The following is a 13,173-nucleotide window of genomic DNA, read 5'->3' as shown; positions in this document are numbered from 1 at the left end:
GACCCCCTTTTTGAAGAAGACCCATACACCCGTGGCGCCAAAGGAAGAGACCCCTGCTACGAAGGCGGTCGAGGCCCCCGAGGCCGAGGAAGTCGACGTTCCAAAAGTAAAAGAGGCCAATGTACCCGTGGAGCAACCGGTCGAAACTGCTGTCGAAAAAGTCTCCGAAGCACCCGTCGAGACGCAAGTCGAAGCCCCTGTTGAGCAGTCTGCCGAAAAGCCAACTGAAGCTCCTGCCGAAGAGGCCAGCGAAGCTCCTATAGAGAAGGCAATGGAGACACCAGTGGTAGAAGCTGAGGCACCAGCTGCAGAAAAGGCCGAGGTGCCTCCCGAGACTGTCCAGGAGCCGGGGCCGGTTGCGACCAAAACTGAGGAGCCCACTCCAGAAGTGACAGTGGAGGCGCCCGTCTCCGAAGAGAACGAGCCGGCCGAAGAGGAGAAAGCAGACGTTGCGCCAGCACAGGAAGAAGATCCGTTCACTGACAACAAGTCTGAGCCTGCGCTTACTAAAAAGGCAGAGGCTGCTGCTACAAAGAAGATGAATGTTCCCGCCAGGAAGACCGATGTGAAGAAGCCTACACCGATAGGAACGGCCAAGGGGTCCGTCGCATCAGCTGCCAAAAGCCCGCTTCCAAAATCCATGCCACCACCGAGAACACCCACTACTCCCAAGGCTTCAGTAAAAGCCCCGGCCCCACGACCGAGTCCTACAAAGGTGCAGCAGAAGCCTGCGGTTACAAAGGAACCAGCCAAGGAACCAGCTGCAAAGACGAACCGGGCTTCCCTTCGACCAACGGGCGCATCTGCTACAACGTCAACGTCGGCAGCCCCCAAACCCAAGGCTGCTCCAACTGCTGAGCCCAAGAAGCCAGTCGCATCAGCAACGGAGAGCAAGAAGTCTGTAGCAGCAAACCCTACTACTGCGAAGCCTGCCACCACTAAGCCGTCGACTGCTGCGCCCCGCGTGAGGTATGTACAGTAAAACTGGGTGCGTTGACTAGGCTAACATGGGTGCCAGCACTTCACCAACCGGCTTTAAGAAGCCCCGTCCCAAGTCACCTACCCGTCCTGTCGGCCTGCCCTCTCGTCTTACCGCTCCCACTGCAGCGTCTGCTGCAAAACATGGCGAAGAGGCAAAGGTCGCCAAGAAGCCAGCCACTACAACTCATTCAGCACCAAAGCCTGCCTCTGCCAACCCAAAACGAGCCTCTCTCGTCCCCAGCAATGTTCCCAAACGGCCCGAATCACGCACATCTACGACAAGTTCTTCGGCGCCCAAAGGAGGATTTCTCGAGCGTATGATGCGCCCTACCGCCGCGAGTGCCAGTAAGACGCATGCAAAGCCCGTCTCCCCCCCACCTAAATCTACGGCCAAAGCTCCAGCCAGCGCTTTGCAGAAGGGCAAGAAAAAGGTTGAAGAGGTCGCTGCAAAGGCAAAGGCCGCAGCGACCAATGGCAACCACGATGACGAGCCACACAACGACGAGCATCATGATGAACATCACGAAGATGCTACTGCGGGTGCTTCGGAGTCCCACGAGAATCCTGTGGAAGCGAGTACCGCTGGTACTGACACTCCTGTTCAAGAGGGAGATGCTTCTACTGCCGAGCTACAAACACCCCATTTTGAAGGAGAGACGATACGTTGAACGTCAAACCCTGTGTAGACGGATTCTGAATGCAAAAGCTGTATACTCATGGTTTCTTGTACTTCTAGGGCGTGTGCAGCAGCCTTCCACTTCCACATGTCGATATTCTGGCATCTCATCTCTTCGTTTCTCAGCAGCATTTTTTGGAGCGTTTGGTTCGAGGGAGCGTCATAGGTATTGGTGGTTGTCACCAGGCCATTGTCGAGACATTGCGAAGGTATGAAGATAGGGTTTTGGATACAAAGGATTAGGCTGTATGGTATTTGATATTTAACCCTGTAGTTCCTGTAGATGGTTGATTTAACAGACATTGTTTGGAAACAAAGTATAGGGAATCCATCACTTGAATCGAATTACTTGTTCAAAGAAACAGGGACGGGCATGAAACGCGATGCGAAAAGTCAGGCTTCATACGCGTGATCATGTGACCTTCACCTCCGCCAAAACTCCGATGCTGCCCCAACTTTTTTTCCCAAGCCCCAGACGAAACGGTGCTCGACGCAACAGCAGACCTCAGCGTCGTCCCTTTGCCCCTACTTCCTCGTCATAGGTTGAGGTTTTTTTTTCTCTGTTCAAGATGCGGGTTCAATCTCTTTTCCGAGCGCAATCGCTCGCCACGAACGGCTTGCGCTGTTCCGCACGATCGGCCACCCGAACGGGCTCAAGATGCGCCCTCTCCACCGTTGCGGCGACCCGCACAGCCTACACCCAGGGATTGAAGACGGACACATGGATCAGCAACCAGACGTCGAATGGGCAGCGGAGATGGGCCTCTGTGGCTGCACAAGTGTATGTATTATGATTCCGGATGGCTATTAATCTCGCTTTTTTACAGAGAGGGGCATTCGCATCGAGTCCATACTAATGATTTGTCTCTGCAGATTGGAGCAGGCAAAGGCAGACCCCTCTACCTTGACCCAGGAGAAGATTGTCGAGAACCTAGACCCCGTTGAGTGGGAGCGTTTGTCACGAGTACGCAACATTGGTATTGCCGCGCACATTGACTCTGGCAAAACGACCGCCACCGAGCGTGTGCTCTTCTACACCGGCCGAATCAACAACATCCACGAGGTGCGAGGCAAAGATGCGGTTGGCGCAAAGATGGACTCTATGGATCTCGAGCGTGAAAAGGGAATCACCATTCAGTCTGCCGCCACCTTCTGCGACTGGACCAAGAAGAATGAAAAGGGCGAGGAGGAGAAGTACCACATCAACTTGATCGACACCCCTGGACATATTGACTTTACCATTGAGGTTGAGAGGGCGCTGCGAGTGCTCGACGGTGCTGTCATGATCTTGTGCGCTGTCAGTGGTGTGCAATCGCAGACCATCACAGTCGACCGGCAGATGCGGAGATATAACATCCCCAGAATTTCCTTTGTCAACAAGATGGATCGCATGGGCGCAAACCCTTGGAAGGCTGTCGAGCAAATCAACCAGAAATTGCGTATACCTGCGGCCGCTCTCCAGGTGCCCATTGGACGCGAGGATGGCTTCTTGGGCGTGGTTGATCTCATTAGGATGAAGGCCATCTACAACGAGGGCGCCAAGGGAGAGATCATCCGGGAGACGGATGAGATCCCAGAGGACATTGTCGAGTTGTGCAAGGAGAAGAGGCAGAAGCTCATCGAGACGCTGGCGGATGTGGACGATGAGATTGCGGAACTCTTCTTGGACGAGCAGGAACCCGGCATCGCGCAGATCAAGGCCGCCATTCGCCGCGCTACCATTGCACTCAAGTTCACACCGGTCATGATGGGCTCCGCACTTGCGGACAAGTCTGTCCAACCGATGCTCGACGCCGTCTGCGATTACTTGCCCAACCCCTCCGAAGTCGAAAACATGGCGCTGGACAAGAAGCGGAACGAAGCACCAGTCAAGCTTGTGTCGTACAACTCTCTGCCCTTTGTCGGCTTGGCGTTTAAGCTGGAAGAGAGCAGTTTTGGGCAACTGACGTACATTCGTGTGTACCAGGGCACCCTCAAGAAGGGCATGAACGTGTTTAATGCGCGGTCAGACAAGAGGGTCAGGATCCCCAAGATTGTGCGCATGCATTCGAACGACATGGAGGAGGTGCCGGAGATTGGTGCCGGAGAAATCTGCGCCGTTTTTGGTGTTGACTGCGCGTCTGGAGATACCTTTACGGACGGGGGTCTCGGATACACCATGGCAAGTCCATCTCTACATTATGAGTGAGCAACAAGCAAAAAAAGCTAACACCATCAAAGACATCCATGTTTGTCCCCGAACCTGTCATCTCCCTCTCCATCAAGCCCAAGCACACCAAAGACACGCCCAACTTCTCCAAAGCTATGAACCGGTTCACGCGCGAAGACCCGACCTTCCGCGTCCACGTCGATGCCGAGTCGCAGGAGACCGTCATCAGCGGCATGGGCGAACTCCACCTGGACATTTATGTCGAGCGCATGCGCCGTGAATACCGCGTCGAATGCGAAACCGGCCAACCCCAAGTCGCCTACCGCGAAACCATGACGCAGCGCGTCAACTTTGATCACACCCTCAAGAAGCAATCCGGCGGCTCTGGAGACTACGCCCGCGTCGTCGGCTGGATGGAGCCATGCGAGAGCCTGTCGGAGAACAAGTTTGAGCAGCAAATCTCTGGAGGGACGATTAGCGAGAAATTCCTGTTTGCGTGTGAAAAGGGGTTCAACGCCTCGACGGCAAAGGGACCCCTCCTCGGCCACAAAGTCCTAGGCACCTCCATGGTCATCAACGACGGTGCCACCCACGCCGTCGACTCTTCGGAAATGGCGTTCAAAATGGCAACCCAACAGGCCTTTCGCAAGGCCTTCATCGCCGGTTCCCCCCAGGTCCTCGAACCACTCATGAAGACGACAATCACGGCGCCCAATGAGTTTCAGGGCGGTGTCGTCGGTCTCCTGAATAAACGCAATGCAGTCATTAATGATACCGAGATTGGACCCGAGGACTTTACGGTGTATGCGGATTGCAGCCTCAATAGCATGTTTGGCTTTAGTAGCCAGTTGCGGGCGAGTACGCAGGGCAAGGGCGAGTTTAGCATGGAGTTTAGCCATTATAGTCCGGCGCCGCCGCAGTTGCAGCGCGAGTTGGTGGCGAAGTATGAGAAGGAGCAGGCGGCGAGGAATGCGTAGGCTGGCTGGTAGGTTCTTGTTGGGGTGGAGGTGGTGGTGGTGGTGTGGTTATGCAGAGCCACAATGAGAGCGAAAAGACGCTAGATTACGGCTCCAAATGAGGTAACGAGGTGTTTTGGCATATAGAGCGCATGGACGGTTTTTTTTTAGGCTGCTGCTGCTGCTGATGGGCTTGGGCGCTTGGGATTGTGTATATGTATGTATATGTGTAAATATATTTGATGCAGAAAGGAGCTCCCAAGTCCATTTTCCATTACTATTACTTACCTACCTAGTCTTTGTAAGGATCTTTGCCTCATCTCGCTTGCCAAGTTGCCTAGACGTTCATCTTTCTGCCAACTTATCCTTTGACACGAGCTTAGGTTAATATCAAGCATAGGTATAACATACTCATCAAGACTGACTGTGTTGCCGCGTTTGCGATTTATATATTTGAGCTCTTTTTTTTTATATTAATGTAGTGTAATTGACATCTAACGCTAATGCTGGGGATGTAGTCCTTGACGTTGAGTAATACAGCGTCTTTCTTGCCTTTGTAAAGTCTATTCATCTTTCTAGAGAATACGAGACGGTTACCTACCGTACGTAAGATTGCTGCTAGCTTATTATACGCTCTTGGTGAGTAGATCGCGTACCTGGGTATGCAGCGTAGAATGCAAACGCTCCCAAAGAGTAGACTTGGTTTTGCCGCAGTAATTGTATTCTGCCCGTGTCGCTGAGAGTGTATAACGCGATGCTTTATTTGAGCGCTTGGCGTAGGTATATATTCGTCTAGCGCGTTGTTGTACGGTACAGGTTTTGCGCTTCGTCTTCTTCGTGCTGAGAACTTGTCTAGGGCATCTCGCTCGTAGGTAAGTGAGCCCCCGTCCCACTTCTTGAACGGCAGATGATTGCTGGGTTCCTAGGCTGAAGCATCGCTGTCAAAACGGGTCTTTTTTGTATTCTGGTTCCTCGTAATCCGCTTCACGCTCTTCTTCCTCGCTTTCAGACGCTGTGCTATTGCTGGCTTGACTGCCATGCCTCAACGCCCTTTTTACCTGCCGCTTTCCTTTTGGCTTCCTGGAATCGCGTGCCCGATTCTCCACGTCTTTGTTGCTCTTCTTTCTTTGCCTGGAGCTTTCGCTCTACTTGCTGTTTCTCCCGCTGCTTCATACGGTCCTGGCACTCTCGCTTTAGATGTTCTTGCATCATGTGAACCGCTGACCAGGTGGTTGTCGGTGCATTTCTGTGTGCCTCTTTTCTTATCCTGCCCGTCTTGCACTGGAAGCGCAAATAGCCATCGCCCGCAAACCAAAATTTGATACGCCGGCAGCAGCTCCTCGTCTTTACGGCTATTGGCTCAGAGGACCCGAATTCTGGTATCTCAAAGGGGGCAAAGCCACCCTTTATAACGTTAGACGTCTCCCTAATTCTGATGGTACAATCTGGGTGGTCGCAAGAACAAAAGCCCAAAGAGTCCCCTTGTCTGGCAGTGGCCCGTTTTCTGAGGCATAAATTAGCGAGTCCTGGTGGAATTTGAGGACTACGCCCCATTCCAGCTCGTGGAAGTCCTTGTTTTTTATCTCGTCATACATGCTTCTTGTCCGTACCTTGCTGGAGTACATTTGCCACTTGCCGTGGACCTTTTCAAGGTATGGGTCGCTGACTGTACCCTTTTCACCTCTAGAAAGCTTTTCGGCGAGAGATATCGAAAGCGGCGTTGACTTCTGCTTCGCGTTTCTTATGTTCTTTGATAGTACCTACGTTCATACTTGTAGTTCGTTTTCTGGGTCGCCATCGCGAATGCCGATCTTGTAGTCGATGGCAAAGCGATAACATTGTGGTGAACGTGGCCCTGGGAAAGACGTTGCTTAAGCTCTTTAGTTGATGCATCTAGAATTGCTCGGCCGTGTCGTGATTAAGATGGTAATAGGCCTGCTGCATATATATCGCATTGCACAACACAAACTGCCGGTATGCAATCTATCTTACAACACATACCAAACATCCAATCTCACAATCCAATCTACCTACCGCCCCCATCACACCCCCCTCCTCAACGCCCTCCGCACAGCTAACCCAACCCCACTCCACCCACCAACATCATTATGCGCCCCATACCTCACAACCTCCAACTCCAGCGTCAATGTACCAGGTCGGGGCCGCGCCTCTGCGCCCTCTGTCTGCGCGCTCTCTTCGTCTAAACCATCCACACCCACCCACCCCTCCACCTCCGCCACCCGATACGCAAAAGCCCCGCGCGCAACCCTGTCCGCGCCTAAAATGCTTCTGCGCTCTTCGCGCGCGGTCGCACGCTCGTGGGCGAGGAGGACAGATTGCAGAGATGCAAACAGGGCTTCTGATTCGCGGAAGGTGATTGCGGGGTCGTTGCGGGCGTGGAGGATGTGAATGTGTAGGGGGGGTTGGTGGGGGGTGTTTTGGCGTTGGGTATTGTGGTTCCGGGGGGGAGTAGAGGACGGGGTATGAGCGTCGATCAGGGCGTGGAGACGAGGGAGTGTGGGCCAGGTGTCGATGATGCGGGATGTTAGGAGGGAGAGGATGCGTGGGTAAGCGGTTAGGGGTTTGAGGACGGGGATCAAGCCGGCGATTTTGTAGGTGCGGAGGAGGGAGGGGAGGTCGCGGAAGGGGGAGACGAGGATGATGGCTGCGTAGCCTGTGTAGGAGGGGATGGGTGGTTGGGCAAGGGAGGAGAGGGGGAGGAGGGGGGATGTTGGGTCTGCGGCGTAGAGGGCTGCAGCTGTGGTTACGGCGGTACCTAGGCTTTGGCCTGTGAGGACGGTGCGGTGGGTGGGGTGGCCGAGGGTTTGGTGGAGGTAGGAGAGGAGGGAGATTGCGTCGGTGATGAGGCCGGGTTCTGTGGGGAGGTGTGGGGGGTTGAGGAGTGTAGAGGTGCCGAAGCCTCGATAGGAACAGGTGAGGAGGTGGGTTTTGGGGATGGAGACGATAGAGCGGTAGGTGGCTGGGCGGCTGGATTGGGCGATGTGGCCTGCGTTCTGGGGTGGGGGCATTAGCTTGTGGAAATGGGGGAGGTTTGAGGAGTAAAGGGATTTGAATGAGAAGAAGAAGAGCAGAGATGGTGGAGTACATCAGAGTAAGAAAATATTTGAACCGGAGTATTTCCAATGCGGTTCCGTAAATGAAGACCTCGAGAAATGAAAAGAGTTAAAACAAAAACTCCACTTACTCCGTGGAAATTCACAACAACCCTGCTCTCCGCATCCCCACTCATCAGCTTCTCCCCAACCGTCCCCTTCAATCCCTCCGCGACTTCCCCAGACCCAGCCGCCATGAGGAGTTCATTCTCATGCTCCAGATACACATCAAGAGGAATGACGTGCCAACAGAACAGCTTCTCATGATCTGCTGTTTCTAGTAAGAAGGGTTGGACCTGGCCCTCTGTGGTGTTATGTTAGCGACTATCGTCTGACTTCTAACAATGTAAGGCTTTCACGACAATGGTGAAGTATGTCAAGGTCGGCCACGGCAAGAGATGAAAGAGAAAAAGAAGATACTAACTAGCAAACCCAAATTCCTCCGGATTAGAAACATTTCCAAAAAGCCCAGTTTGGAATTTATGTGCATAAAGTGCGCTGGCAATTTTCAATTAGCAATTAATCCCATCCCATCCCATCACCCTCTTCAACTCCTCTCCCACCCAATCCAAAAACTACAAATACTAAACCGAACCCCCTCATAACCAAGCACCAAGCACGCGAAAAAGACCAAAAACTCACTGTCTCTGCACCCAAGGTACAACCAACAACCCCACAGAAACCGCCCACACGATCCCCACCCCAGCAAGCGTCCAGTACGCCTTGACAAAGACACGCTGTAGCGCTACCATCTTGTCTCCCCTTCTCAGCCGTCCTTTCCTGCTGAAAAACCAAAGGTGCCTTGAACTAAGTCTTTCTTTAACGGGTGGGAATGTGGGTATCCGTGGGATGGATGATAGTTCGCGACGGTATGAAAGGGAGGGACTGGGGAGAAATTAATGATGTTGTTCCTAAGGAATGGTAGGGAAGGAAAGGGAAATGGATGGTTGGATTGGACGGTGGTGGTGTTTTCGGGAGCGGATAGGGCTGGGGATAAGGCTAGTGCGGATAAGGAAGTTGGGGACGAGTGTCTTGGCGTCGGAGGTGGGCGAGTGCGATGGGGAGTCTGGATGCATGTTGACAGTAAAATCAGGCATGTGGTTTTTTCGAGCTTTGGGGTAAGCGGTATATATCATCACAGCTTGAAAAATTGTAGAGATTATTATTCCTTGGAATATTGTTCTTGGGTATCATTCCAGCCGGCACACTCCAGCCCACATATCTAATTCCCATCACCCGAGGATACACCTATGCAAGTCCCTTCTTAGGGCGTCCAGCCTTCTTCCTATCTATTGCACTTCCCAGACCAAACCCTGTGTTTCCCATAGTCGTATCCTGAGCCGGTGTTGCCACTGTCGGCGTCGCATCTCCACTCCTTGCCCTTTTCTCTGGTAACTCGTCACCATCTTTGGGTAATCTGAATGCCAAGTACGTCTCATCCGCACGCCTACACTTGTCAAACACCTCATTCATGTACTTTTCCACAACCTCCGGCGGCCGCACGGCACGACGAAGGGATTCCAGGAGAACTGGGTCTTCAGTACGTAGAAGAGCCGTGACTGGTTGGTAGAATTCAATGTCTGCAATATCGTTCTTTTCGTCAAAGTCTTCTATGCGAGGAGGTGGGACATGAGGTGTCACAGGCGTTGATGCTGCTGGCGGTAAGGGTGCTGGCAACGGGGTATCAGGATTGAGCGCCGTCGTCGACGGACCTGAAGGTGTTGCGCCCGGAGTATCGAGTGCAGGAGGGCCAGGTGTAGAGACTGGTGTTGCTTTTGGTGCAGGTGTAGCTGGTGGTTTGACAACCGGGTCAGCCTTTGGTTTCATCTTTGTGATCAAAAAGGATATTTTGACGCCAGTGCCATCCGGTAGCTCGTCCATGAAGCTGTATGAAGGAAAGTGAAACTTGTCGCCATTTCCCTCCTCGAATTCGAAAATCAGTGGCTTATATGGCTGTGTTTTTGGTTGGGCATGATACGAATTCATGTGCTGTTGCTGGTGGTAGGCATGAGGCTGTTTGTAATTATTTGGATACGGAGGATGAGGCTGTTGAGCAGGAGGTATTTGTTGCATATGTTGCATTTGTTGTGGCTGATAAGGTAGGGCGGGACTGTATGGTTTAGAAACTGTCTGTTGGGTCTGCTGGTAGTGATTCTGTTGTTGGGTATGTCGTTGAGCCGGCTGCTGAGGCTGCTGATATTGATTTTGTTGATGAGACTGTTGATATTGATTTTGCTGTTGAGGCTGTTGATATTGATTTTGCTTTTGATGAGGCTGTTGATTTTGCTGTTGAACCGAGTGGTGGTTTTGATGTTGAGTCAGCTGTTGGTTTTGATGTTGAGTCGACTGTTGACTTTGATGTTGGGTCGGCTGCTGATTTTGATGTTGTACTGGCTGTTGGACTGGCTGCTGGACTGGTTGCTGACCTGACTGCTGGTTTGGCTGCTGGATCGACGGCTGAACTGGCTGTTGCATTGGCTGAACCGGTCGTGGCGGCAGAGGGGCAGTGATCTGCGTGGCCACAGGAGGGGGTGCAAGCTGCTTCGGTGTAGAAGGTGGTGGCGGTTGTTTCGGCGTTGGAGGGTGTGTTTTCATCGCCGATGCCTTAGCCGCCTCGGCCTTTTGCTTTGCCAATATCGCAGTGAGCTCATTAATGTGAGACTGAAAGAACTCGAGTTGCGCCTTGCTAGCCTGGCCTGCTGCGACAATCTTCATGACCGCCTTCAGTTCTGGGTCTGTCCCTGCCCGCGCTGCCAACATGTGAATGACGGGATCAGGAGCCGGCGTCGAGGTTGGCGCAGGTGGTGCCACTACCTGCACAGGCTTCGGTGGTGGGGGTGGTCGGGGTTTCGGCGGTTGGTAGACGGGCGGGCCATTGTTGTACTGCATGTACTGATTTGGCTGGCTGTGTTGACTGTGTTGGCTATGGTTTGGCCATGAACCATATGCTGATGGGGTGGCCATCCTCTTGGGCGCCGTCTTGGCCTCGCGCGCTCCAAACAGCTTGATCGGCAGCGTGTGAGGCTCTACGACCAGTCGCGGTTTGTATCTTCTGAGCAGATCAGGGTCGATCGCAGACTTGCTGGTCTTGTCGTCTTTGGGCTTCTCCATTTCGACATAGAGACCAATCTGAGGGAAGTTGCGATCCAACTCCTTCTGGCGTTGCATCTTGGCCTTGTCTTCTTCTGTCCGATCTGCTGGCTTCTTGGGCCGGTTGAAGAAAGTGTGGAAGGTGCGAAAGTTGGCGCCAGAGATCCATACTGCCCGCGACCGCTCAAAAGAAGCCGCCAGCACACCGCTCTGCTGGATGCTCTGCCATTCGCTCCCGGGCAAGTCGAGTGGTTGCGGCTCAGAGAGCGTGGGCAATGGGGCGCCGTCGACCAGGCGTAGAGGTAGTGTTTGCTTGGGGGGTAGTGGTAGTGGTGTACCTTCGGGGGCGGGTGTCGATGGTATTGAGACTTTGACGGCGATGCTGGTTCGCTTGCGCTTCAATGCCGATTTGGTACTCTTGACGGCCGTTTCTTTAGGCGCTTCTTTGGGCGTCTCGGGGGCTGGCGGGGCAGCATCTTCGCGGGCGCGCGCTCTCGTGGACCGCCGTGGTTCAGACATTTCGGAGGCTTCTGGACATGGATGCGATACAACAACACGATGTGAGCGTGGATGGTTGTGGCTTAAAGAGGCGCCCTGTGAGCCTCCAGCCCTCTGAAGTGGACGCGTTGTCACGTGCAGACAACCCCAGTAACGTGATCCACCACCGAGCGCCCACCCCCACCGAGCGCCCACCAACACCAAAATCCACCACCCACTAAATGAGGATATTACGCCACCCACAATAGCTATTATTACAAGATTTCTTAGAGTCGCGATTATTAGATCTATTAGAGTAGATTAAATATTTTAGATTATATAAGTAGCTTTTTAGGGGGTCTAATTAGGCGCCTACACTATAAAGTTGCCTCTACTACTATATCCTCTTCTACTAGCTCCTTATTAACTACCTTAGCTAGTATAATAGTAGGAGGCTTAAGGATTTACCTCTTACCTATTTAGAATATTTTAATATTATTTTAGAGTTACTTTTCTAGTTACTTAGTAGTTTTCTACTTATTATATATAGTAGCTTTTTAGGTAGCTTTCTTCTCCTACTCCTTCTTAGTAATTACTTAATTTAAGTAACGCTCCTTTATAAGTTAAGCTTTAGTAAGCTTCTATTACTTATAAAGCTTAATTACCTTACTTTTTTAGTATTATAGCTCCTATTCTTTAAGGTTCTTTTACTCCTAGAGCTTAAATACTTACTTTACCTTTAATAGTAAAATAAATTAGGCACTACTACTATAATTATTATTAGGGGGTAATAATAAAGGTTTACTACGCTTCCTATACTTCTTCTTATTAGCTAGGGTAGCTCTTAGGTGTTTATTTTTATAGTTAAGTAGAGTATTTCTTACTAATATAGTATAAATTATCTAGCTAAGCTTCTTTAACTATTTATTATAGATATTAATTATAGTATTATAGAGTAACTACTCTATCTTTCTCTAATTACTTATACTTAATATTAAGGTTATACTATTACTTAAAGAAGGCTAGTTACTATTATTTATAGGTACTTTAAACCTTAAAAGGATAATATTAGGGTTAAGTAGTAAGATACCTATTACTTTAAAAGCTATTAATATTAGCTTTTCTTTAAAGGTATTACTCTATATTATAACGACTTAGGTAGGTAGGGCATCTAAAAGGTATCCTATATAACTTAAAGGCATATAGGAGTGCGCGTCTATATAGAAAAGGATAAGATTCCTACACCTATAGGTCTTGTACAAAAGGATAAGAAGAATATACCTATCCTAACTATAGGCAAGCTGTTCTCTATATATATAAGTAAGTTAGGCCTTTATTAGGCCTAACTTAGTATAGAATAATAGGCAGGCAATTCTACCTTATTATTACACTACCCCCTCCTATAGAAAAAGGATAGTCCCTATCCTTAGGATTAGGTTTAGATCCCTTATTAAAGAAGAGCTTTTTGCAAATAATTCTACCTTTACCTCTGCCTTTACCTTTACTTCTTCTTCCTAGGGCACAGACCCCTATCCTTAGCCTGCCTATAACTAGCCCTCTACCTACTAACTTTCTTATTCCTATATCCCTAATTTTTTAATTATTTAACCTAATCTATCTAAAATCTAGTAAGTATTTAATCTATATAATTAAATAGTTACTAATCTAAATTAGAACCTTTAGCTATACTAGTACTAGTACTACTAGGAGTCCTCCCTATTGCTTATCGCG

At 50.7% G+C, this 13,173-nt stretch overlaps 4 protein-coding genes across 4 annotated transcripts in view; 2 read left to right on the top strand and 2 right to left on the bottom strand.

Moving 5' to 3' along the window:
* The window catches only part of IAQ61_009493 (uncharacterized protein), a gene marked incomplete at its 5' end in the record, with an annotated part of 3,342 nt that extends 1,339 nt beyond the window's left edge, over nucleotides 1-2,003 (top strand). The window contains 2 exons of the mRNA XM_003838262.2: nucleotides 1-969; nucleotides 1,019-2,003. The exon at nucleotides 1-969 is cut by the window's left edge and continues 82 nt beyond it. Coding sequence (XP_003838310.2) covers nucleotides 1-969; nucleotides 1,019-1,649 — 1,600 coding nt within the window. The remainder of the gene's footprint in view (nucleotides 970-1,018) is intronic.
* A 223-nt stretch (nucleotides 2,004-2,226) lies between these two features.
* MEF1 (Elongation factor G, mitochondrial) lies at nucleotides 2,227-4,783 on the top strand (the record flags this gene model as incomplete). Its single annotated transcript, XM_066098407.1, has 3 exons — nucleotides 2,227-2,438; nucleotides 2,531-3,818; nucleotides 3,878-4,783. 3 exons carry the CDS (start codon nucleotides 2,227-2,229, stop codon nucleotides 4,781-4,783), a joined length of 2,406 nt encoding a protein of 801 aa, XP_065951566.1.
* A 996-nt stretch (nucleotides 4,784-5,779) lies between these two features.
* Nucleotides 5,780-8,627, bottom strand: IAQ61_009491 (uncharacterized protein; the record flags this gene model as incomplete). The annotated part of the gene is made up of 7 exons (XM_066098406.1): nucleotides 5,780-6,166; nucleotides 6,373-6,489; nucleotides 6,535-6,632; nucleotides 6,915-7,776; nucleotides 7,968-8,179; nucleotides 8,300-8,373; nucleotides 8,518-8,627. 7 exons carry the CDS (start codon nucleotides 8,625-8,627, stop codon nucleotides 5,780-5,782), a joined length of 1,860 nt encoding a protein of 619 aa, XP_065951565.1.
* Nucleotides 8,628-9,123: 496 nt separating this feature from the next.
* On the bottom strand, nucleotides 9,124-11,484 carry IAQ61_009490 (uncharacterized protein; the record flags this gene model as incomplete). The annotated part of the gene is made up of 1 exon (XM_003838259.2): nucleotides 9,124-11,484. The coding sequence occupies one exon, from the start codon at nucleotides 11,482-11,484 to the stop codon at nucleotides 9,124-9,126; it is 2,361 nt and encodes a 786-aa protein (XP_003838307.2).
* Between the last annotated feature and the right edge of the window lie 1,689 nt (nucleotides 11,485-13,173).

The sequence above is a fragment of the Plenodomus lingam genome, assembly GCF_022343315.1.
Source record: "Plenodomus lingam strain CAN1 chromosome Unknown contig_6, whole genome shotgun sequence".
In the NCBI taxonomy this organism is placed as follows: domain Eukaryota; kingdom Fungi; phylum Ascomycota; class Dothideomycetes; order Pleosporales; family Leptosphaeriaceae; genus Plenodomus; species Plenodomus lingam.
Note: the sequence above shows the minus strand (reverse complement) of the source record. Positions and strands in the feature narration are given on the sequence as shown.